We start from the raw sequence: 23,682 nt of genomic DNA on the forward strand, positions 1-23,682 counted from the left end.
GCGTCCGGGCTGTGCTGAGTGGGCGGTGAGTGGCTCCTGCCCTGTGGGTGGGGGACGGGGCTCCCCATCATGCCAGGATGGTGCTCCCAAGCAGGTTTGTGTTGTCTCACGCGCAGTGCTTTATTAATAACCCTGGTTAATTGTATGAAGTCCTTGCCCTGCCATGGAGCCGAGGGGCGGTGGAGCAGAAGGGAACGGGCTTTGTCCCCCCGCCCAGCCCGGGGGCGGTGCGGCACGGCCGGAGCTCCCAGCGGCAGAGGCAGAGCCATCGCCCCGCGGGCTCGCAGCCTCCCGCTGCCATGCGGGGCCCGCTGCTCTGGGCGGGCTGGCTGCTGGCCACCGGCTGCCTGGTGGGTGCCACGGGCAGCTGCCGGCACCGGTGCTGCCCCGGCAGGAACAACGCCTGCTGGGCCCCCGCTGCCCGCCGCGCTCGCTGCTACTGCGACTCGTACTGCCAGAGGACGGGGGACTGCTGCCAGGACTACCTGGCCACGTGTCGCCGTGCCGGTGAGTGGCGATGGGGGTGGCACTGGCCGGACCGCGGCTGGGGACACCAGCCTGTGCTGCTGTGCTCGGTGGCGAGTGTTTGCTGTTACCTGTTAGCCCCGTGCTTCGAGTGATGACAGGATGTGTCAGGGGATGCCGGCTGGGCTGGGTTTGTAGCAGTGTCCCAGCTGTCCCTTGTTTCCATGCCGAATGTCTGGCTGGCCCCGGTGCAGTGAGGGAGCCCGTGGCCTCTGGGCTGCAGGTGACGGTAGCGCAGTCACTGCGAGCCAGAGTGGTCAGTGTGGGACCCAGCAGCACAAGCCCCGATGTCACAGGCGGTGCCTTGCACAGGGACGGGGAACCGGGGGCTGCTCTGAGGCTGCCAAATAGGACTCATGGGCTTGGGGAGTGCAGAACCAGCCTGCCCTGGGGACCCAGATCTGGTCAGGCGCTGGCCACGGCCCCCTGGACAATTGCAGCAGTCAGCTCTTCCTAATCTCCGGGGAGATTAGCAGGGTCCCAGCTCAGCGCGATGCACACAGGGATGAAGTCCTGCGGGAGCAGCTCACAATGCCCCTGCACTGGCAGGGGTCAGGGGAAAGGGGCTGCTGGGGTCACTCTGCCCTTGCCCTTCCTCCCCTCTCCAGTCCCCCGTGCTGCATCTCCCCTGCTCTTTCCATTGTTCGTGACACTGAAACTCTTTCTTTTCCCTCTGCTCCATCCCTGGCAGCAGTGGGCTGTGCTGTGGGGCCCTGGGGGCCGTGGAGCGGGTGCAGCTCCCCGTGCGGGGTTGGCAGCAGGGCCCGCAGCCGCCAGGTCACTGTGCCGCCCCGGCACGGAGGGGATCCCTGTCCCGACCTGAAGCAGCGCCGCGGCTGCCTGGGGCAGCACCCGGCCTGCGGCACGGCCAAAGGTACGTGGGCTGCCTGCTGCCCTCCTGCGTGGCCATCCCCGTGTGCTGCCGTCCCGGGGTGTCTTTCATCATCCCCGTGCCCCTCACAGCTTCTCTTCTGCCAGAGGTAGCCAAGATACTCCCCAACTCCTTCAGCCAGGACTTCAGAGATGCCTGGCGAAGAGCTGGGCTGCCGCTGCCGGAGGAGCCCTCTGGGTATGTGCGGAGTCGGGCCCCTCTAACCACCAACAACCTCAGCTCTGCCCCTAAAGCCGGGACCCCTCCTGCACCCCCGCTGCAGTCATGGGTGCAGTCTGCACCCCCCAGATCCAGGGCCTTTTTGCTTTTCCCAGCCATTACTTTTCTCCCTGCCCCAAACCATGGCCCCCATACATAACCATGGTCCTTCCTATGTCCCACAGAACCATCATCCTTCCCACCCCTCAGAGGAACCAGGATCCCTCTGCACCCCCCCAGAGCCATTACCCTTCTCACCTCCCCATCCGAGGCCTCTCTACCAGCCCCCAAACTCACATCCATCAAAAAAACCACCACAAGCTCTGCCCTACTGCCTGCCCACCATTTTCCCTCTTTTCTCCTCCCATTTTCCCCCCTCCCCAGCTCCCCCCTCCCCAGCTACTGCGGCTATTTCCGCCTGACACAGGTGGGACCCCCGTGCCGCGGGCGAGCCTGGAGCCGCCGGCTGCACCGGGACAAGCAGGTGTGTGTGGAGTGCCGGGGGAATCTGCCTCACCACCGTCCCCACTGCACTGGACACGGGCTGCAAGGAGCCAGGTAGGTGCTAATTTGTGGCATCCCCACCATGGGATCTCTCCTAAGGAACATCACTCCCTGCCTCTAAGGCATTCTCCTTTTATATTCTAATTATAATATTTGTAGACAAAGCTATAATTATGGTAAAATATGCCACAATATTATAGTATACCATCATATTATTAAATGAATCAATAATATGTCATATAAATCAAGATTATAATATGAAAACATATTTAAATAGGATATGTCTGTTAAAAGGGACATACAATGATCATCTAGTCTGACTGCCATTATTACATATGTAATATAAACCCATACATAAAACTCTATTTGATTTTGAAAAAATTATTAATGGCACACCCCAGTTCTTGCTGATTTTCCCTTCCAGGTCATTTTGGGTGGCCACTTCTGTGGTGGGGTGCCAGGGCTCGTGGGTGCAGGAGGGCCTGCAGGAGGGCTGCATCTGCTCCCCACCAGCTCTCATGTTCGTGTAGGATCCCCCTGGGAAGGTGAGCTGAGCCTCCCCACGGCCCCACTCCTTGCTGGGGAGGTGGGGAATGAAATAAAAATGTAGTCTCTTTCATAATTTCACCCTCCTGCAGGTTTGCTGCTCACCCTTGGTGCCAGCTCCCTCTATTTTCCATTAAATATTTTGCTGAAGAATGGAAAAACCCTCCTTATAAAGACTAAAAATAAGGGAATTGTTAAAGTGTGGTGATTAATGGTAGAACAACATGATGAGGTTAATTCTGGGTGAGAAGATGATGTGGCAGTGACATGGTGTGATGATGTCACACTCAGCCTTGACATCATACTTTCAACTGGCAAGCAACGTGAGGATGGAGGCAGCATCCTTCCTCTTGTCTGAGCTCACTCACTGCAGTATCAGGTGAGCCATGCAGGGCAGTTCAGGCCTGCTGGGCTTTGCAGAGAGCAAAGTCTGTACGTGGGCGATGGTGCTGGTGTCCAGTTCCAGCCGTGGGGTTCGGCCGCCTGCACTGGAAGGAGTGAGGCTGGGCTGGGCGGTGCTGCTGCCCTTCCCCGCTCCTTACCCAGCAGGACATGACCTTGCTGGAGGGGTCCCAGCTTTGGGTGGTGGTACCACAGCCTGTGGTGGGAGCACGTGCCATGCCAAGGCTGGATCCTGCTCCAGTGCAATCAGTGGCTGTTGCCTGTTTGCTGCCCCAGGACACCTTTGGCTCCTGTAGCCTGCTCTCACACCACCCTCCTAGGCAGGAGAATTAAAAGGCTTCAACACTGGGAGTATTCTTGGCCTCTTTTATTTGGGATAAAAGCCCAGGTTGGCCAAGGACCAAAGTGCTGGTTAAAAAAACAGGTGGTGGGAGTTGAGCATGAGAGGGTATGAGAGCTCTGGAGCACAAGTTCCCTCCTGCCAGCCAGAGTTTGAGGGCAAGGAAGTAGTGGCCAAGGCAATGCTGCACTGGAGTCCTCAGCTGGAGAGTTAGAAACTGGGAACAGAAGCGAGTGTGTCCTGCACTGTGAGTGGGGTTCCCCTGAGTTACACCACCAAACCTGAAGGCCTGGCTGCTGGTCAGAGAGCATCCAGGAAATGGAGGGAGATGGCTGCAGGATTTCATGTCACACTGCTGCATGCCTGGAGCTGTCAGTCCCCCACAGTAGTCCCAGCTTTCCTGGTGCACTGTCCTGATTTGGCACAGGGGCCAGCCCGTGCTGCACCAGCAGCCCCTGTACCAGCTCCAGCTCCTGCTCCAGTTCCTGGGTGCCACAGCCCAGGCCTGGCATGGTGGTGGCACCTTCCCCCAGCACCTGCAGCACCTGTGCCACCAGCTGGGCCCTCACCAGCAGCACAGCCAGGGCTGTGTGGAGCTTGGCACAGCCCAGTGCTTTCATCCCCCAGTGGACAGCAGTCCCTATGGAGAGAGCAGGTGAAGGAGCCGTAAGTGTGGCACGGTCCCCCTGGGCAGAGCTGGCCTGGGGAACAAGGACACTGTTTGCTTGTCCCAGGCACTCCACACTCGCCATACCTTGGCTCCAGCAGTGTTTGCAGTACTGCAGGTCCCTCAGCACACTGGGGCCTGTGGTTTCCAACCACTGCAGAGCCGAGGCATGGAGTGGGCTGCCAGTGGGAGCCTTCTTCAGGAGCTGCACCAGGACAGGGAGCAGCTGCCGTGCCAGGACAGCTGGCTCTGCAAAAACGTTGGGTTCATCCTCCTTGTACAGGCTGGCAGCTCTGGGGGGAAAGATGAGGTGTGTGAAGACACAGGCTGGCGCCATGGTACCCCACACTCCCTTACGCCAGTCCACAGGTCCAGCAACTCACTTGTTGGCCTCTAGCTCCTCCACGACACTCCTGAGATCTAAAATGGGGAGGTGGTGTAGTAGTGAGTTGAAGGTCTCAGGGTGCTCCCCAAACTCTCTCAGAAGGAGCTCTAGGAGGCTCTGGAGCCCCACATTGTCCTGCACAAAGATGCAGCCATCTCGGAGCAGCTCCCCTGGGCTCTGCCGCAGGAGGCTGGCGAAACCCGAGGCCTCGTGCCGGACCTCCCGCTCCTCATCTTGCAGAAGGTGAATGGCCATGTTTATCAGCCTGAGGAAAGGGAAGAGAAGTGAAAGGAAGCATTCTGCTCGCCCCAAAGCATCCCACCCTGCTTGGAGGGGAGGAAAGGGTGAGAAAGAAAGACCCTCAGAAAAATGCTTCTCTGAGGGACTTTTCTCCCGGACTGTGAAAGACACAGCCACCACCCAAGAGCTTAGAACTTGGGAGTACAGGGGCTGTGCCAGAGATTGAGGGACCCAGCAATGCCATCTGCTGCTCATAAGGCACTGGCTGCTTGTATTAAACTGCCACCCACACATTTGTAGGCTGTGAGCTCGAGTGCCAGTGACTTTTGAATGAGTGGGGTTTTCTTCAATACCCTTGAGTTTTTGCAGGGAACACCTTTTGCAGAGTCCATTAACCTGGAGCAGGCTGGGGCTGTAGGGAGCAGTGCTGCCGGGAGCTGGCTGCAAGCACAGCCATCGGCAGAGATGGGCTCAGTGACCTACCGCAGAGCCACAGGGACGAGCGAGGGACAGGCGGCACGCAGGGATCGCCGCACCACGTCAGCCCCTGCCATCTGCAGGGAGCGGGCAGCCGCCAGCCGCAGCACCTCGCACCAAGTGGACCGGCTGCACTCCTCCAGCGCCGCACACCAGCGCTCCACCCGCGCGCCATCCTCGTCCCCAAACCTGCCGGAGGCCAGGGAAGGACAGCAAATTCAAGCACACCTTTCTGCTCCATTAGGGGACCAAAGGCCACCGGCTGCCCTGAGATCGCAGGAGCCAGGTGCAATGCTGTGATTTATGGAAGAGAAGTCATGGCTCTGTTTCTAATAAGGACTAAGGAAGAATCTGCTGGAAGAGTTGGGCAGCCCCCAGCAGCAGTGGGGACCTACTGGTGAGCGAGCAGCAGGCTGGCAGCACACAGCGCCTGGAAGAGGAGATCAGGCCCAGGACACTCAGCCTCCACCATGTGCAGCAGCATTTCCAGGCATGATGCTGAGGAGCCCTGGAGCTTATTGGAAGCTTCCTGGGACCATGATGAAGGATCTCTGTAAAGATGCAGCAAAGCTTCAAGGTACAATCTCAGGAACTCTTTGTCCCTTCTCTCTTGCAGCACCGACCCCAAGCTCTCCTAGTTGACAATGGGAAAGAAGGGATATGGTTAGTGGTCCTAGCACTGCAGGACTGGGCAAGTGCTCTACACCCATGTACCCTCAGCCTGAGGAGCACCAAGCTTCTCAGCAATGGGATCTCAGGGGTCCCATCTGCGTGGTGCACTGGAGCCCCCCTGCTTTACTTGGTGACTTTTGAGCCCCATCATACCAGCAATGTCAGCCCAAGAGCATTTTCCACTTCCTTGCACGTTCCTCCCTCCCCAGCAATCACCCAGCTCAGGATGGCAAGCTGGATGTCAGGGTTGGGCTGCTGGAGAAGTGAGCAGACAGCAGCAATCCGCTCACTGTCTGCCAGCCGGGCTGCCTCGCTGCACATGAAGTGGGCCATGGTTTGGTGGAGGATGGCTGAGCCCACCTGCAGGAAAAAACAGGATTCCCCTTCCAATGCTCAGCCTGGAGTGATGGGTCTCCCTGTCCCTGCCCAGGCTCACTGCCAGTCAGGCATGGCCATGATTTTCCTGGCAGGAAGCGGTACCTGTGGCTCGGCACAACCTGGCTCTCCCCTCTGGGGGAGGCTGCCCAGCTTGGTGCTGATGGTGTCATGGATGTACTGGGCAAAGCCAGGGCTGAAGGATGTGGGCAGGAGGGTGAGGACCTGGAGGAATGCGGCACGGACGAGGGGGCAGCGCTGGGCAGGGCTGAGCAGCCAGCCCCGCGCCTCCAGCTGCAGAGCCACAGGGTGCAGCGCCTCAACTGACAGCCTGCGTGGAGACACAGCCTTACCATGGGGCACAGTGCTGAGATTGGCACCCTTCTGTGGCCAAAAGGCTGCGTTTGGCACAGAGTGACCCGAGCTGGAGAGACAGAATGGCAACACCCACCTCCCAGTGCCTGTGGCAGAGGCCAGCAGTGCCCGCATCTGCAGCAGGTGCCCGTGGACAGCGTTGTGCGAGCGGATCTGTCCGGGTGCTGCAGGGAGCTGCTGGGCCAGCTGCAGGAGCAGCCTGCAGCGCTGGGGAGGGGGGACAACAGGCACCAGAGCCTTGGCAGCCATCGCTCGTACGGCGTAGATGGGGCTCTCTGCCAACCCCAGCAGTGGCTCCAGGAAGGGAGCAGAGGGACTGTGGAGCAAAAAGGGTACCATGTGGTGATGTTCTGGCTGGAGTAAAATCTCACAAGAGCCAGGGCCAGCCTCGGCACCATAGGAGCAGCCCTTCCCACTGCAGGAGCCCTTGGCTGAGGCACAGGCATCCCCACTGCCCCCATACCTGCTGGGACTGTCAGCACCAGGCTGCAGCTGGGCCAAGAGGGTGAGGATGGCGTGGAGTGCAGGGTGCAGGCGGGGTCCCCCTGATGTGGGTGCTGTGGCCACCTTCAGCTCTCCGAGCAGCACAGCACCCAGCTTTGGGTGCTGCCCAAGGAAGGCATGCAGGCTCAGCCCCTCTGATGGGCAGCCATCCCTGTGGCTCCACGGCTGTCCCAGCAGCCGGGACGTGAGGGCACCTGCAGGGACAGAGAAGGTAGTGTAAGGTCCCATCCAACCCTGCCAAGCCCCTGCACTTCACCCCACACAGGTTCCAAACCCCGGGGGCTGTGGGATCTCTGTACTCACTGAAGAGCTGGATGGCTGCGTTCCTCATGGCCCAGCAAGGTGAGCCCAGGCCCTGCAGTGCCAGGGCCATCATGGGGGTGGCATGGCACAGCACTGCCCTGCCCAGCCCTGCCCCACGGACCAGCGTCTGCAGCACGTGGAGGGCACAAACCTGGGGAGAGCACACGGGGGGCTCAGTGGCACCATGTCAGGACAGGGCTCGTGCTACCATGTCAAGGGAAGAGGGTGGGAAAAGACAGGGGAGCCAAGAGGCCATCGGCTCCCAGGCAGCTGGGCTGGACAGCACGACCAGGCTCTGGCTTTTTGCTCACTCTGAGTTCTCACAGTCTCACACTGGGTACCTGGCACAGATCATCCTGTTCCCAAAGGGGCTCTCACCTGCGGGAGGTCAAGAGTCTGGTCCCAGTCCTGTGGCAGTGCTGTGGTGGCCAAGGTCAGCAGTGTCTGGATGCAGTGGGTCAGGAGTGGCCGTGCCTGCACTGGGGCCTCCCCACTGACAATGCAGAGGAAGAGCATGGGGAAGCCGGCAGCACGACGCGTGATCGAGCTGCTCCGGGGCCCACTCAGTGCTTCCAAGCCCTGACAGAGAAACAAAATCCACCTGAGATGTGCCTGGAAGTTCTGTGCTTTGTCACTTGGAATCTGCAGCTGCCCTGCCAGGAGGGCACCAGCTGCACTAGCCCTGCACCAGTATCACAGCTGCCAGAGGGTGCTTGTCTCAGGGAGTGGGGACACTGAGAAACAACCTTGGTGCTCCCTGGGGCACACGGGAAACAAGGGGCACAATGAGTACTGTACCTGCTCCAGCACAGCCCGTGGGATGGCCTGCAGCTCCGGATCTGGGTGGTTCAGCAGAGCAGCACAGAATTTGGTGAAGCCCATGCTGCAGCCCTCCACTGCTCCCTGGGCAGAGCAGTGTCAGGCCCAGCACCCCAAAGGCTGCACCCACCAGCCCTCCATGGCCCCAGAAAACTCATTGCAAAGGGGAAGATCAAGTGAGAAGATATGATGGTGTGGGGATATGATAGGGCCTGGCACTGGGATCCCAGCCAGGGGACTTCCAGCCATCCCCATGTCCTGCCCCAGAGCAGACCCTGCCCCACTGCACCCCTCCACCCCAGTATGCCAGGGCGGGGACAGGGCTGGGGGGATGGCTAAGGGCTCAGATACACTCTTACCCAGTGCCGACAACGCAGCAGGATTTCCTGGAACACTCTGGTGGCCATCTGCAGGGTGGGGAGTGGTAGGAGGGGCCCCAATTCAGCAGACATTGATGGGGATAGCAGCAGCTCAGCCAGGCCCCCCAGGAGCAGCCCAATCTCCTGGGAAGAAGAGGAAGGTCAGCCAGACTGGCAGAGAAGACGAGAAGCTGGGATGGGTGGCAGCAGGACCTCAAGTCAGGCAGCCCGGCTCTGCCACAGCAGGGGACTATCAGTATCTGGGAAGGAGCTGGGTTCTGTAAGGGCAGGCAGGGAGGGGGCTGCTTCTGGGGAGCCTGGTAGTTGCACCCTTTCTGGAAGGAGGTGAGGACATGTGTGAGAGCACTGAAGTAAGGACAGAAATACCCAGAAAGGATGAATGACCCAAGGGGAGGTGAAGCAGCAGCTGGGATGGGCTGGATGATGGGTGCCATGCTGGGCTGCCCTTCTCCCAGTGCCATGAGCAGGGGTGTCACCTTCACTGAAACCCAGCAGCACGTCAGGATCAGGTTGTGCTCCTCTGACAGCAGGACTGAGTCACCCTCCTCTTCCTCTCGCCCCTGGCCCTTCCCCAGCATGATGAGGGAGCCAATGGCATTCCCCATCTCTGCAAACGATGGGGCAGCTGCTGCAAAAGGAAAAGCCAGGTCTGAGCAGGGTGGTGTGGCACAGTGGGAGGGGGATGCAGCTTTGGAGAACCTGCAGTCCCCTGTCAGAATGCAGACAAACGGCAATGGCTCCTGCCCTGCCTTGCGTCCCACTCAGGACTGCAGCTACATTTTGCCCACTGCTCTTTCCAAGCCATTGCTGTAAGGGCTCTGCCAGCCCCTCCTGTCTCAACTGTTTTCATCTGGCAGGTGCCTCTCTACTTCTGGAAGGCTTTTGCCTCTAGTGTTCCTGATCTCCCATGGAGTTGAGAAGGGAACCCAAAGCCAGGCCTAGCCCCACCATGGTCCCCTGCTAGAGGCACTGAACCCAAAGCAAGTGCATTCCCCTTGGGCTGGAGGACTGCTAGGCCAGGAATGACTGTGATGGAGCTGTCAGTGGTTCCCAGGGCTGGTTCTGCCCCCCTGGGGACACACTTACCTTGTTCATCAGCACCAGGGCCTTGCTGGCTCTGCAGAGCACCCAGGAGCAGGGAGGTAATGTCTCTCACTGTGGTCACGAGGCAGGTGAGGAGCTCCTGCCAGCTCTGCACCAACTCTGCTGCCTGCATGGAGATGGCCACCTCCGGCACCTGGAGCAGGCACCTGCGCAGGGCTGCGATGGCTCCTGCAGAACACCCACCTCTGCTCACTGTGGTGTCAGCACAGCCCCGGCTCTCCTGCCTGAGACCATGGCTGATGTGGCTCAGGGGCAGGAGAGTGAACAGGGCCCTGGGTAACACAGCAACAGGCTGTGGCCTGAGTCCTGCCATGATTCTGGCCTGCTCCAGTTCCCAGGCAGCTGCTGCAGGAACTGCTCTCTGCCCTGCCCTGCCGTACCGTGCATCGGTGTGGTGGCTGCTGCCCGCAGCAGGTCCTGGCACGCCACCTTGTACTGGGCCTGTAGCACGTGGAGAAGGTGCTGGGCGAAGCACAGCCCTCGGCTGGGCACTGTCAGGGCTGCCTCAGCCTCCAGGGACAGGCTCTTCATTGTGCCACTGTCTGACCTGGGGCAACAGGCAGATCCCTCTGTGAGCACCGGGGAATTTTCTGCCCATCTTGTGCTACGCAGCTCCTTCCTCCCCTGGTGCAGACTCCTCAACCCTCCCCAGCTTCCCACTGCAAAGCTACTGCAAACCCCATCTCTGACCACAGACCAGTGAGGCACCAGTGCTGCCAACACACTCTTGGAGTGTCCTGTGCCACTGCAAGGAGAGGGAGGGGGATGCCAGGAGCCCATACTTCTGCAGGATGGTCTTTATCAGCACAGCTCCAGCTTCAGCCTCCTGCACTCGGGGGCTCCCCAGGCTGTCCTGGGCCAACTGGAAGAGAGCCAGGGCAATAGGCTCGGGGAATGTGGCAGGGAAGTAGCGGACAAGCAGCTCCGAGGCCAAGTCTCTGATCTGCCAGGACAGAGAAGACATGGGGAAAAGCAGGACACTGGAAAATGGGAAGCATGGTGGGCTTCCCTGCTGAGCCTGCTTGGGGCCAAAGCAGGCATCTTTATGACCTCCCCTTGGCTTTATAAAGCTCACCTCATTAGTGCTGTCCTGCAGGCAGCTCAGCAGTGCCAACAAGTTGGGCTGGGAGAAGAAGTCCCAGCAGCCGCTCTGCCTGGCGTAGCTCAGCAGTGTGGCCATGGTCCCTGTGACGGGGACACGGGGCGGTGGGATGGGATTGGTTGAGTATCCCCAGAGCTGTGGGTGATACTCCAGGTAGCTTGCCTGTACTCACGTGGGGGCTGGCCTTTCTTCCTGTCAGGGCTCCAGGTGTCTGTGCAGGTCTCCAAAACAGCTGCCAGAAGGAGCAGAGCTGTCTTCTTCCTCTGGTAGTTGGAGCCTGGGCTGAGTGAGGCGATGCTGAGCTGCAGCAGCCATTCTACAAAGCCTGTGGGCAGACAGCATGGCAGCAAGGGATGCCGAGCACACGAGAAGCTCCCAGGGCTGTGGTGAAGGTGCTGGGTGGCTGCCTCACCTACTGCCAGGGTGAGCTGCTCAGCTCCCCCAGCCAGACCGGAGTGTCGCGGTGCCTTCCCCCGCAGCTGGGCCAGCGAGCTGTCCCGCAGCCGGACCAGCGCCTTCCTCACCGCTGCCTGCAGCAGCTGCCGGAACGAGGAGGAGTCGCAGTTGAGGTTGAGGGGCAGGAACTCCTGCAGCAGCTGCATCTCGGTGCCTGAGAGGGGCTGGTTGGTGTTGGGGCTGCAGCAGAGCAGACCCAGTGCTGCCAGCCGAACGCCCTCCTCGTGGGTGCCCAGGCAGCGGGAGAGCCGCTCCAGTGCCTCATCCCCCAGCGGCAGGGCCCCTGCCACACTCTTCTGTGCCTTCAGCAGTGACACCCAAGCCCGGAGTGACATCGTGTCCTGGCCACCAAACTGGGCTGCTAGCAGTGCCTGGGTGGCCGGGAGCTGCCGCAGGGTCCAGGTAAGGAGGTGGTTGGCAGTGTTGCTCTGCAGGATGGGCAGGGGAGAGCAGAGGGCCTGGGAGAGCAGGGGGAGCCAGCGCTGTGCCCACTGCTCTGCCAGGGCCACCTCTGTGCCCTGCTGCCCACCCTGCCACTCACTGCACTGCTGCTGCACCAGGACCTTGTAGACCTCGGCAGCAGCGGGACACAGGTGGTTGGTGGAGAGGCAGCTCAGGAGATGCTGTGGCAGGTCTGGGTAGGCATCCAGCACCTGGGGGAAAGGCAGGAGACCCTCATCATCCTGTCTGAAAGCTGCATTTGGGGGAAAGACAGATGGGTACAGGCCACACTGCAGTCACTGGTAGCACTGAGCATCTCTGGTACCTCAAAGCTGATTTTGGTGGGCACTGACAGGCAAAGCTTCCCTTCCCACTGGCACTTCCCAGGGATGCACTGCTGAAGCCCACTACCCCAGGGAAGCTGAAATAGCCCCTCTGGGTGGGAAGGCTCCCTACCCACACAGCTGAGCTGAGTAGAAGGTGACAGGCAGTGGACAGAGGCTGTGCCACCACAGCAGCAGAGACACCGGCTGACACCAAGACTCTCCATACCTCCACGCCTTCCCTACCTGCTGGCTGCCCATGTAGGGGACGATGGTACACAGGGGCACATATCTTGCTTTGATCTGCCATGGCATTGAGACCACCCTCTGCAGCATCTGTTGGTAGAGGGGTCTCTCCTGGTCCTGGAAGTGCTGGCACTCCAGGTGGTAGATCTCCAGGAGCAATCGGAAGGAGCTGTGGATGAACTCAGACACACCCTCCACCTGTGCGAGAAGGACAGCAAACAGAGTGGTTAGGGTGAGCTCCCTCTTGTGTCTTGCTGTCCTGTGGCGGGTGAAGCACCAGGACATGGCCCTTTAGAGCCTGTGTGTGACAAATGCCACAACCTCAGCAGTGTGACTGCCCCTGCCCTGGCAGCTGCAGGCAAGAGAGTGTATTTGGCAGATGCAGCTGAAGCAGGCAGGGATGTGTTATTGGCTGGGGACAGCAGTTAAGCCAGGTGAAGGAAGAGCTGCTCCTGGCTGCCACACTACAGCTCTTTGGCACCGTGTCCTTACCGGGGTCTCTGCGTTGTTCCACAGCAGCTGGCTGACCTCCTGGAGGAGCTTGGTGTCCTGGGCCAGGATGTGGGTCCCTGTCAGGTGCCAGAGAGCAGCCAGGCCCTCCCGCAGGCGCTGCAGCCACAGTGCACAGGCTGCCAAAACAGAGAGCTCTGCTGCAGCCTTCACCCCAGACTCACCTGCACCAGATCCAGCACAGGCTGTGGGCTTAAAGACACTCTGTGAAGGGGCAGCAGTTCCCCCTTTAGATACACAAGACCCCAGGAGGGCAAGTGTCCATTGGGCTGGAACAGAAATTAATAGCAGTTTCCAAAACAGCTACCAAGAGCCAGAAAAGTATCTTCCCTGGGAGAAGATGAAGCACATGGGTACTCCATGCATCACAAGCACAGTGAACCTTTCAAACCTCCCCACCATGGCAGGGTCACCAAATCTTACCTTGGAAGCAGTAGTAGTGGCAGTTCTTCTGCTCCCTGATCAGGGCACACACAGCAGGAAAGACCATGTCCAGCAGCAGGCAGGCCTGCAGGGGCACAGTGGCTCAGGGAGTGGGCAGGCAAAGGATTTCCAGGGAGAAAACCCTGCTGTGAGACAGGCAAGGAGAGCGCTGCCTGGTTCTCCTGCTCTTACGGAGCTCACCTCTGCTCCCTGCCTGGAAGTCCTCAGCTTGTGAGGACTTGGGACAGGCTAGAGATGGGCAGAGCTGAGGCTGTGCTCTGCAGGTTCATGTCATGGGAACACAGGGTGAACACTGCTTTGCTTGTATAGGGGCTTTTGGCACCACTTTGTTTCCCAGCCCCCCCACAAAGAGAAATCCCTGCTTGGATGTCTTTGGAAAAAGCAGGCTCCTTGGCTAACTGGCTGTGCTCAGCAGGATTCATGGAGCTGCAGAGGGGTGCAGCCTGGCTTCATCCCCCATGGATCCGCAGGCATCACAGGCAGCTGCCAGTTCTCTCCAAGGGTTCCCTCAAGCCCTGTCCACTGGGTTTGAGCTCTCCTACCTTGTGGGGGAAGCCCTCCAGTTGGCAGCTGAGGATGTCCATCTTGCAGCACGTCAGCAAACCTCTGGTGAGCACCAGCTTCTCCAGCCCATCTGATTCCAGGACAGGGGGCACTTCCACCACCAGCTCCCCAAACTTCAGCTCCCCAGTGCCTGCTGGAAAATGGCTGCACTGTATGGAAGGAAGGTGGCAAACCCAAATGCTGCTCTGAGAGCAACTGCCATGGTTCATTCCAGAGCATCCATGGGAGGTAGCCAGACAGCTGGAGCTCCCAGTCCCCGAGAGACAAGCACAGCAGCAGAGTCCAGCTTGGCACCAGCCTCTGTCCCCTCACACCCAAAGACCCTTTGCCAGAGGCCGTCCCCAGCTCAGGATGGAGCACGCACCTTGGCTGGGGAGCTGGAACAGGGTCAGCACAGCACTGGCCCCATACTGGGGCTGGGGGGCCGTGTTCACCAACATGCTCAGGGCTGTGCCTGCCAGCAGCCTCGTGTCCTTGTTCAGGGCCTGGACTCATAGGGAAGCAAAGGCACAACTCAAAACACCATTTAAACGCCAACCACATTTAACTGCCCCTGCAAGCAGCTACATGGGGTCTCACAGACATGCCACACACTGGGCTGTCTCTGCAGGCTTGCCCTGGGGAATGGGGAAAGCACCCAGGAAGGACAGCACTGCTCAGCTCCTTGGGACAGGCAGCTCCATCCTTCCCAGGGCTGTACACACCTTCTCCCAAACCACCTCCAGCAGCAGTCCCAAGAGGCTCTGCAGGGTCTCACTCTTTCCTGTTGTGCTCCACACCAGGGGGGCCATGTCCTTTGGCAGTGCCTGGAAGACCTGGAGGCAGGCCTGGAGGAGCAGGAGGTGCCACAGGGATAATCAGTATTCCTTACCTCTGGAAAAGCAGCAATGCCTCAGGAATGGCCATTCAAAGCAGCTTGATATGTTACATCCCTCTGGACATTGCTGCTGCTGCCCTGTCAGTCCTTGCAGGTACTAATCCTTCCCCTGCTCCCCAGTCTGGCTCCTACCTTGATGACCAGGTAGCCCCACGTGCTGCCAGGTGTGGGCTGGCCCTGCAGCACCCAGCGCAGGGTGGTGGCCAGGCGCTGCAGCAGCGAGGTCAGGTTCTGCCGCCAGTGCTGCCGGCCCAGGCTGCTCTCCTCCAAGAACATGGACACTGCGGGCAGGGGGACAGCATCAGCCCCTGGCCCTCCTGCAGCCAGCCCTGCTTCCAGTTCAGCCAAGGGCTGCACTGTTGGTAAACGAGGTAAGAACAGGGCTGGGATGTAGGGGATGCTTTGGCTTCTCTGGTTTCCAGCTGTGGGTGGGCAGAGCTGGATGCTGCTGGAATCTCTGTAGAGATCACATGGATCTGGCTGATCCCCGCTCCCCTCCCATGAGCACAGAGTTTGGGTTGGCAGAAAGTGTTCTGTGCACTGGTGGTGTGAGCTGGGAGAAAACCCCAGAAGGTAAAGAACAACAACTCACCTGACTGAAGGTCTCCAGGAGAGAGCACCTGTAAGGACAGAAGGATAGTTTATCCTGTGTAACAAAATGCTGGGGCTCGGTGCCTTGGGCAGAAGGGTTCTGCTAGTGCCAGAAGCTGCCCCAGGGATGAGCAAAGGGCTGGTGTGATAGGCAGACACATGTTGCCAGCTGCAAGCAAGGGCAAGTCCCCAGAATAATGGGAACTGAAGTGAAGGACTGGAGGCAGCCCAAAACAGGAGGTCCCTGTGGCACATGGTCTCCAGCCAAGTCCTCATAAAAGCCAGTGCCACCGCTTCTCTCACCTCTCCCTGCAGTGCCAAGCCAGCCAGCAGCGTGTTCACCTCCTGGGCCAACAGGCCTTCCTTCCCCACTGCCAGCTGGGTCACCATCTGCCAAGAGAGACCCCAAGTCAGTTGCTCTGCCCAGAGCCCTGGGAGACACCAGCTACCAAGAGCTATCGGGGGAGCCTGTGGCACCTCTGAGCCCCTTTGCTGGTAAGGATGCCAGAAAGCTCCAGAGCTGTGCCAGGAGTGGGCAAAGGCAGCCCAGCTGATTGTCTTACAGACCTGTTCCAGTTTCTGGAAGGAGCTGGAGCTGCTGGTTGCCTCCATCTGGAAAGCCAGGACACAGCGGAGGAGGGGTCGTGCCTCTGCCTCACCCAGTGCCTGCAGACCCTCGCTCAGCACCCGTGTCAGCTGGAGAGCCTCCTCCAGGTGCTTCTCTTTGCATCTCTTGGCAGTACTCCTGGAACAGGACAAGGACAGGGGTGAGGATACCCTGGCTCGGTGAAGTTTTTAGTGGGGGAATACCCCGACTCAGTGGAGTCTGGGATTGGGATGCCCCAGTTTGCGATGCTCCTCTCTCCCAGCACTGCACTGGAGCGAGGACGGAGGGACGGCGGCGGTGGGGGGGAGCGGAGCTACACGAAATCCTCAAAGCTCAGCGCATGCAAGCCTGTGGTGGGGCAGAAGGGCTCGAAAATCCTAAAACCTGCGGGCCTGATGTTGCTGAGTGAGCTAGAAGGGCACCTGAGCGTGGCACGAACCCCTTGCTGGGTATCGATCTTCTCTCGTTCCCTCCCTTCCTCCCTCCCGACCCGCGCCCGGGAGATGCACGGGCGCTCCACACCGGGGGTTTCCCGACGCACCCGCCACCGGGGAGATACCGGGAGCTCCTCCCTGGGGCCCGCCCTCTTACCCCGCGAAGTGCCGCAGGCAGCGCAGGCAGGAGAGCACTGTGGGGGCGAGGTCCCGTGTGCCGTAGAAGGCGGCGCAGGCCCTCGCCTCCCGTTCGGCGCCCATGGCGGCAGCACCACAGAGCTGGGCCCGCTGCGCCCCGCAGCGCCCCCTGGCGGCGCCCCGGCCCAGCACCGCCCACAGCGGCGCCGCGGCCCAGCACCGCCCACAGCGGCGCCGCCCGGGAGCGCTGGGCGGGACCGCGACTGCGGGCCTCCCTCCCTTCATCCCGCCGGGACCGCGACTGCGGGCCTCCCTCCCTTCATCCCGCCGGGACCGCGACTGCGGGCCTCCCTCCCTTCATCCCGCCGGGACCGCGGGCCTCCCTCCCTTCATCCCGGCCGGGACCGCGGGCCTCCCTCCCTTCATCCCGCCGGGACCGGGACCGCGGGCCTCCCTCCCTTCATCCGGCCGGGACCGCGGGCCTCCCTCCCTTCATCCGGCCGGGACCGGGACCGCGGGCCTCCCTCCCTCCATCCCGCCGGGACCTTGGGCCTTCCTTCACCCCGGCCAGGGACCCGTGCTGGCTGTAAGGCAGGGGTTAAAAAGCATCATCATCCTAAACTGTTTCCGTAGTCGGGGAAAAGCGAGGTAACCCAGAACTTCTGAAAACCGGATGCTGCCTGCCGAGCACAGAGGGATTTGTACAGCATGAGGCGGTCTAAGATCTCCGAAATGCCAGCTGGAATGCTTCAGGGTGAAGCAGTTGTCAGATTGCATCCTGGTTCATTGTGGAAAAGGAGGTTTGGTACCCCACAGTCCTACTGCTACACCATGAACACCATCTCTGATAGTCAGCACCACTATTGGTAGCATCATTACTAGTTGTATCACCAATAATGCTACTACCCAGTGGAGAGACTCCACTTCTTCCTATGGTATGAAATGGCTTTTGGGGAGAGAGACAGATTTAGTGTAATTATCGTCAAATCAAAATGAATTTATTACAGTTCTTATTGTTAGTTGGCACAGGGTTGAACAATTTTAATAGGCACAGTTTTAAGATCATCTTTAAAGGTCCCTTTCAATCCAAACCATTCAATGATTTTACGGTTTCTGGTTTTTTTATTAAACATAGTTTTAACACCTGACTAGCACATCCCACTGAATTTCAGCTACACAGAAAACGCTTCTTGGTTTTGATCTTGAAGGATTGCTTTTAGCCTGGATTGTTCCTCACTGTGGCTCTGGAGCAAGTGATGGGCATCCACTGCTTGGATGAGTCATGGCATGGGAAGCCCAGGAAAACACAGCTGGCATGCACCAGTGGCTGCACTGGGTGGCCAGGAGGATGCTGAGATGTGGATCCCAGGCTGAGCACTTCCCTTGGGGATGGAAATCCCCCAGACTGTAGTTTTTGGCAGCATTTGTCAGCAGCCTCCATCTTTGTTCTGCTTTAGAAATCAGCCTGGAAGCCCAAATCCAGCCAGGGTCCAGATTTTCCCTGACTGCTGTCAATATCAATGAGTGAAAGAGCCCAGGATTTGTTCCAGGTAAGGCAGAGGAGTACAAGAGGATGTGTACATCCCTCAGATCTGATCCTCCATCACAGCCACCCCACACAGGTGATAGGGAGTGGGGAGAAGCACTGCCAAACGAGAGCTCCCACAGGTGCCAGCACACAGGCAGGGGCAAGGCAGAGGAGGGTGCTGCCATGCTGTCAGTGTTCCTGTTCCCATCACCTTGTGCTGCCTGCAGAAGGGAGGGGCAGAGGAGGGAAAGGGGGATTTTTTTTCTTGTTTCACCATAGGAAGGATTTTCAAACCCTATAAATTCACTTTTGACAAGTGAACAGCTAAAGCAGATTAACCTTTTTGCTAATCTTCTATAATGGCTTTGGAATCTCCTTAACCAATAAGAAAATGATAAGAGCCTGTTTCTTTTCTTTTTATCTATATCTATATTGTCCTCTCTTGTCTGCATGTTTTTTCTTTCTTGTTTTATTTTCCTTTCCTTTTCTAATATGAAATAGCCCAGTGATCCTATCTCTCAGAGGCTCAGTAAACAGAACATCAGAAATCCCTTTCCTTTATCCCTCTCTGGTAACAGGGTGCAGAGAAGTGTCTGCCGATTGGGATTTGATTACCAGCAGCTATCAAAAGTCTCTTTGTACAATCTGGGTCCTAAATCCCATAATTCTTTGATAAAAGAAGTATTACCAGTCCATTTTCTGTAGTGAAAGGTATGGGAGGAATGAAAGAAAGCAATCAGCAGAGATCCTAATAAGCTAAGTGCATGTGTGGTGGGAAGGCAGGGCTGGGACAGGATGCCCAGGGAAGGGTGTCCTTTGTTGAGGATGGCCAGGGAAGGGTGTCCTTTGTTGAGGATGGGGAAGGAGAATTAATCTGCTTCAGGCAAATGAACTCAGATCCTGCACCTGCCCATGGCATGTCCCAGCTCACCAGCCCTATGGTCCCTCTGGACCAACACAGTGTGGGGAGCAGAACCTGGCCCCACATCCACCATTGTGTGGTGTGGTTTTATACATGAACCCAGTGTTTGCGTTCATGTCTAAAAGCTGGGAGCAGTTTTCAGTGATCTCTGGAATTAAGGCATCCCCAGTGCCTCTCTGGGGCACTGACACCTTGGCAGGGCAGCAGTGAACATGTCCAGACTGTGCAGCTAAGAGGTGTCTTCGTCTCAAAAGGTAAAAAGGTTCACAGAGCTCAGTTATAAACCATGTTACAACGTTGGAACAGCTGAAGGAGAGGCAGATAAAGGGATGGAAGGAAAAATAGCAGTTTGGTTTTAAGTAAGTCACAAGTAGAATGGCTATGGAGCATCTCTTCCCAGCACTGAGGGACCCGCAGGTGAGGAAAGGCAGGCAGTGAGCAGGGACAAGGACAGAAGAAGGGAGCTGAGAGGGGGCTCTCCTGGGGACTGGCTGTGAGTTTTACAGAATGCTGGAGGTATTGCTGGGCTGTCCAGCATGTGGATCTTTGGTGTGCAGTAGTTTCACAGCACCCACCTGTGTGTCTCCTTGGTGTACTGTGAGTGGGGCTGGAATCTTCACTCCCCTGCAAGGAAACACCAGGTGTGAGAGTGTTCCCTACATCAGCTCCTGAGACCTTGCTACTCACCTTGGCTTAAACTGCACTGAGGGCAAGAGAACTTTGGTTTAAACTTTACTAAGCAACCTGATCTCAACCACACCTTCTCTATTTTATTCCCAGCTACTAATATCAATTAAAAACACAGGATCCGAGATGTTCTCTCTCCTTCTGTGGATAACAGCTGCCAGGCCTTGCTGTTTGCCCTTGGAAGGGGCAGAGCCTTGATTTTCTTCCTGTCCTAAATCTTGGCCATGGCCTCTCCCATGTTTCTCTGGCTGGGAAGGAGTTGGGAATTGAACAGGCTTTGGGAAAGCCTGGCTGTGGCACTGAGTCCACAGTCCTGCCTGGATGGCTGCGGGACCTCACTGAGAGCACATAGAGGCAGCAGCAGCAGCAACAATCCTCCCCTTCCCTTCCCCACATGGCTCAGCTGCATGGGAGGTGGTTACATGCCACTAAGCTGTGGTGCAGAGCTCCAGAAAGCAGCCAGTAATCTAATTTATTAAGGGCTTTGAATCCTTACAAAGAGTATGTTGGATACATGCAAAGCATCTGCATTATTACAGTGATTAGGACAGCAGAGATGGGGGAAAGGGGAAGGAGGGAAAATACAATTTCTCTGCTTTCAGCAGAAAATAAATCAACTTTTACAGAGAATTCTGGCAAAGGCTGGGCTGTCATTAAAAATGACTTTTTATTAAGCTGAACTCTCTTCTCTTATATTGTATGATATGACAGCTTTCTTTTGATGGGAAATCTTTCATTTGGCCAGAGAAAGGGATAATTTGCTTCTTTTAAGGAGTTAATCCTCTGGTCCATTTCCAGGCTGGGAACAGCTATCCTCCCCCTTCCTTGGATAGGAGGCTGCAGCACAATGGAGATCATAACCACCTCAAATCTACACTCGAGATGGAGAAATCAGATTTCCTTCTCCAGTCATTTTTGTGGGATTAGCTAAATCTTAGATCCACACTAACCCTTCACAAAGCTGCCAAGATTAGTTAGAATTTATTTTATTTGCAGGGGGGTTTATGGTTTTCTTTCCAAAGGGATTATATCTTTCTCTCTATATATATTTAGAGTGGCTTCAGTCATAAAGCAGCTAGGTCAGAGGGACGAAAAGAGTGTGTGTGTATAAAATAAAAACTCAACTGTGAGAATGACAGTCACTTGAAATGCCAAGACAAAGCAGTGGTTCTGCATGGCTTTGCCAGTCCATTTTAAAAGCCACATAAGCTGTCCTTTCTCTAGCAAAATCCTGCTAGGGAGCCAGTGCACGGAGAGCAAAGCCCCTCGGCTGGGCCAGCCGCTGCTGCTGCTGCTGGCACAGGATGTCTTCAGAGCCAGTGTCAGGTGCTGACCCCGGCAGGAGAGGCCTGAAGAAGCCACGTCCGTTCAGCATCGAGGACATCCTCTCCAGCCCTGCAAAGAAGAACCCCCAGGTCTTGGTGCCACTGTACCTACAGAACATGTTGGACTGCACACCCAAGCAGCTGTGTGAGCTGGAGACCATCCCAGCCAGCTCCCTGCAGGAGGAGGAGGAGGAGGAAGAAGAGGAGGAAGAGCTGGAAGGGGCAGGCTGCAACTGCTGCTGCTGCTCTCACACGAGCGCCCGTTCCCTGCAGGACCTGCCAGGCTGGCTGGGTGAGTGTTTGGGTTTGATTTAGGTGTGGGGCTTGCAGAGGGGCTGGTGCAAGTGCTGTGGGCAGGGGAAAACCTGGGTGTTAAGTGGCAATATGGCATCTGGCCATGGTGGTCTTGGGCCCCAGGCCTAAGCTGTTCTCAGCAGGGGCCCTAGAGTGGGCACTTTCACCTGCAACGTACCGGGTTTGAAAAGCAGAGGGTGCTATTACCGGATATTACTGGTTTAGTGTGAAACTCTTGAGAGAATGATGCTTCTAGGGGTGCAAGCTCTCTGTGGAGTGCACACTGCCCATTTGCAGAGCTGTGCCTGCGCTTCCTGACAACACCAGCCCTGGGGAACCTCACTTACCCTTTAAGGAAAAGAATTTTGGCTACTATAGCAGAATTACTGTGAGAAAAAGATGTAACAAACCCTTAAAAATGCAGTTCAAGAGCATCCCAAAAGTTCAGAATTCCCTTGTGTCAGGACTGAAACACAGATCTTTGCTGGGCTGTGAGTTTGCAGTTATTTTCTGGAGCTGGCCATAGTGCAACTGGTAAGTGAAAGAAATACTTACCACCTGCATCCTTGTCCCAGAGTCATGCCCTAAATTCTTCTCCTACTTGCATAGTGACCACTCAGCTTGCCACCCACTCCAGGTGACTGGCTGCCTCCTTCCAAACTGTAGCAGGGATGCAACTCGTGCCTGAGCTGCTTTGAGCATGACGAGTATTTCAGCCCCACACCTCTAACACTGCTGCTGTCCCTGTCCCCTCGCAGATGCCCGGTTCCCCTGGCCCATGCAGCTCTTCCACCCGGCAGTCAGGGTCTGTAAGAGTTCCCAGAAGTCAAGCGAGCTGCAGACCTTCCAGCAGATGCAGCGCCGCACACGCCGGCACCGCACCATATTCACCGAGGAGCAGCTGCAGGCCCTGGAGACGCTTTTCCACCAGAACCAGTACCCGGACGTCGTCACCCGCGAGCACCTGGCAAACCGTATTCACCTGAAGGAGGAGAGGGTTGAGGTGAGGTTCTGCCACTTGGTGAGGGGCTGCTGGCTGCAGTCCCCCAGGAACACAGACTGGGGCATTGTGCTGTCTTTTTTGGGGGGGCTGCAGATCCACGGCCTCATTTTAAAATCCATCCTTGTGCATTTGACAAAAGAGAGTTTAAGTTTGGCAAGAAGTGGAAGAATACAAACCATTTCAGCTGGGCTAATTTGTACTGGCATCCAGTCCCACAGACTCACACGATCCCTCCCTCCCAGAATCACCTGTCACACTCAGACATGGCCAGCTCTGCTGCTCATCCCCTGCTCCCAAGTATGTATTCCTTGCCTGGGTGATCTGTGTGACTTCTGAATTTGTCATGGGGGGATTTCCAACTCCCTTGTGCCCTTCTCATGTATCTGAGCAAGCGGCAGAGGGACTGATTACATTTTGTACCACGCCTTCATATTACAGTATCTCACAGCCCACACAGTACAGCCCAGGAGGGTCACTGCCAGTCCCCCTCCCAGTAACATGTGACATGCAAAAGCCCTTTTCTTGTTTTGCACTTTCTAGGTTTGGTTTAAAAATCGTCGGGCGAAGTGGCGGCATCAGAAGAGGGTGACTGCCTCAGCACTGATCCTCCAGGCCAAGCAGCCCCCCAAGGAGAGCTGTTAGTGCTCACAGGCTGCAGAGGAACACCAACAGCACCCACTGCCCATAGCTGACAGGCTCAGGGGGGTAACCCGAGGGGGCTAATGCAGCAAAAGGGAATCTCTGCGATTCACGCAGGAGGAGGATGGGTAAAAGCAGACATACCTCCTCCAAATCTAGTTCACGTGGCATATAACTTGGCAGGCAGGATGTGCAGGGGACAGAGCTTTACAGGTGTTAAACGTGTGTGCTTTAAGAGAAGGGGAGACTCCCCTTCTTGTCTTTGCTCTGTGCACATAGTATTTGTGCTTGTTTTATTGATGTAGATTTGCAAAATATCCTACAAATGAATGTTTCCTGTTTGCAGCACCTCAGTGGCATCTAGAGTCGCTTTTGGGGTTGAACTTGCTGGACAAGCGATTTATTTAATAACAAAGAAACACGGTTTTCTCCCCATCGCCCTGGGGAGAGGTGATGACCCTGCCTGTGGTGAGAGGGCTGGCACAGGCACCTTCACCCTGCTGCCAGCCGGTCCGTGTCACAGCGAGCCGTGCCCGTGTTCCCGGCGGGGCCAAGGAGCGCCCACGAGCTGGAAAGCAGCGACATCAATAAAACTGCCCTGTCACCCCCGCCCGAGCAGCCAGCCGGGGGTCCCGCTCCCCGGGAAGCCCGGGGTGGTTGTGAATTGGTCTGAAGAGACGGTGGGAGTGTTGGGGGGATGCCCCCGGCGCCCATCCCGTGTCCCATCCCATGTGTATCCCGGCTCCCACCCCGGTTCCCATCCCGGTTCCCACCCCGGTTCCCATCCCGGTTCCCACCCCGGTTCCCATCCCGATTCCCACTCCGATTCCCACTCCGATTCCC

At 57.4% G+C, this 23,682-nt stretch overlaps 3 protein-coding genes across 16 annotated transcripts; 2 read left to right on the top strand and 1 right to left on the bottom strand.

The window, feature by feature from the left end:
* The first annotated feature begins 235 nt into the window (after positions 1-235).
* Positions 236-2,848, top strand: LOC111936741 (somatomedin-B and thrombospondin type-1 domain-containing protein-like). The gene is made up of 6 exons (XM_086856389.1): positions 236-507; positions 1,217-1,399; positions 1,504-1,594; positions 2,000-2,173; positions 2,544-2,664; positions 2,758-2,848. Exons 1-5 carry the CDS (start codon positions 300-302, stop codon positions 2,647-2,649), a joined length of 762 nt encoding a protein of 253 aa, XP_086712515.1. The 5' UTR covers positions 236-299; the 3' UTR covers positions 2,650-2,664; positions 2,758-2,848.
* A 571-nt stretch (positions 2,849-3,419) lies between these two features.
* LOC111936742 (tRNA (32-2'-O)-methyltransferase regulator THADA-like) lies at positions 3,420-16,726 on the bottom strand. Of its 14 annotated transcripts, none has more exons than XR_015277805.1 (31): positions 16,461-16,726; positions 15,830-16,007; positions 15,566-15,652; positions 15,264-15,291; positions 14,804-14,952; positions 14,499-14,621; positions 14,159-14,279; positions 13,773-13,924; positions 13,210-13,294; positions 12,769-12,905; positions 12,277-12,474; positions 11,223-11,919; positions 10,983-11,135; positions 10,784-10,893; positions 10,491-10,651; positions 10,089-10,255; positions 9,691-9,876; positions 9,081-9,232; positions 8,584-8,727; positions 8,204-8,308; positions 7,784-7,984; positions 7,406-7,556; positions 7,062-7,296; positions 6,675-6,914; positions 6,329-6,554; positions 6,002-6,208; positions 5,572-5,727; positions 5,183-5,365; positions 4,458-4,724; positions 4,162-4,367; positions 3,420-4,047 (listed from the first exon to the last, which is right to left on the bottom strand). XR_015277805.1 is itself a non-coding variant. In XM_086856330.1 (31 exons), exons 1-31 carry the CDS (start codon positions 16,724-16,726, stop codon positions 3,755-3,757), a joined length of 5,847 nt encoding a protein of 1,948 aa, XP_086712456.1. In that variant the 3' UTR covers positions 3,420-3,754. The 14 variants fall into 14 exon arrangements, 12 of the variants coding, with proteins under 12 accessions (XP_086712456.1, XP_086712455.1, XP_086712454.1 ...); XR_015277804.1 differs by having other exon boundaries at positions 13,773-13,927; XM_086856330.1 differs by having other exon boundaries at positions 5,572-5,810.
* Positions 16,727-16,839: 113 nt separating this feature from the next.
* Positions 16,840-23,187, top strand: GSC2 (goosecoid homeobox 2). The gene is made up of 4 exons (XM_023937569.2): positions 16,840-17,991; positions 20,803-21,195; positions 21,956-22,200; positions 22,741-23,187. Exons 2-4 carry the CDS (start codon positions 20,883-20,885, stop codon positions 22,840-22,842), a joined length of 660 nt encoding a protein of 219 aa, XP_023793337.2. The 5' UTR covers positions 16,840-17,991; positions 20,803-20,882; the 3' UTR covers positions 22,843-23,187.
* The last annotated feature ends 495 nt before the right edge of the window (positions 23,188-23,682 follow it).

This window comes from Cyanistes caeruleus, chromosome 18 (assembly GCF_971803275.1).
Source record: "Cyanistes caeruleus chromosome 18, bCyaCae1.hap1.1, whole genome shotgun sequence".
Lineage (NCBI taxonomy): Eukaryota > Metazoa > Chordata > Aves > Passeriformes > Paridae > Cyanistes > Cyanistes caeruleus.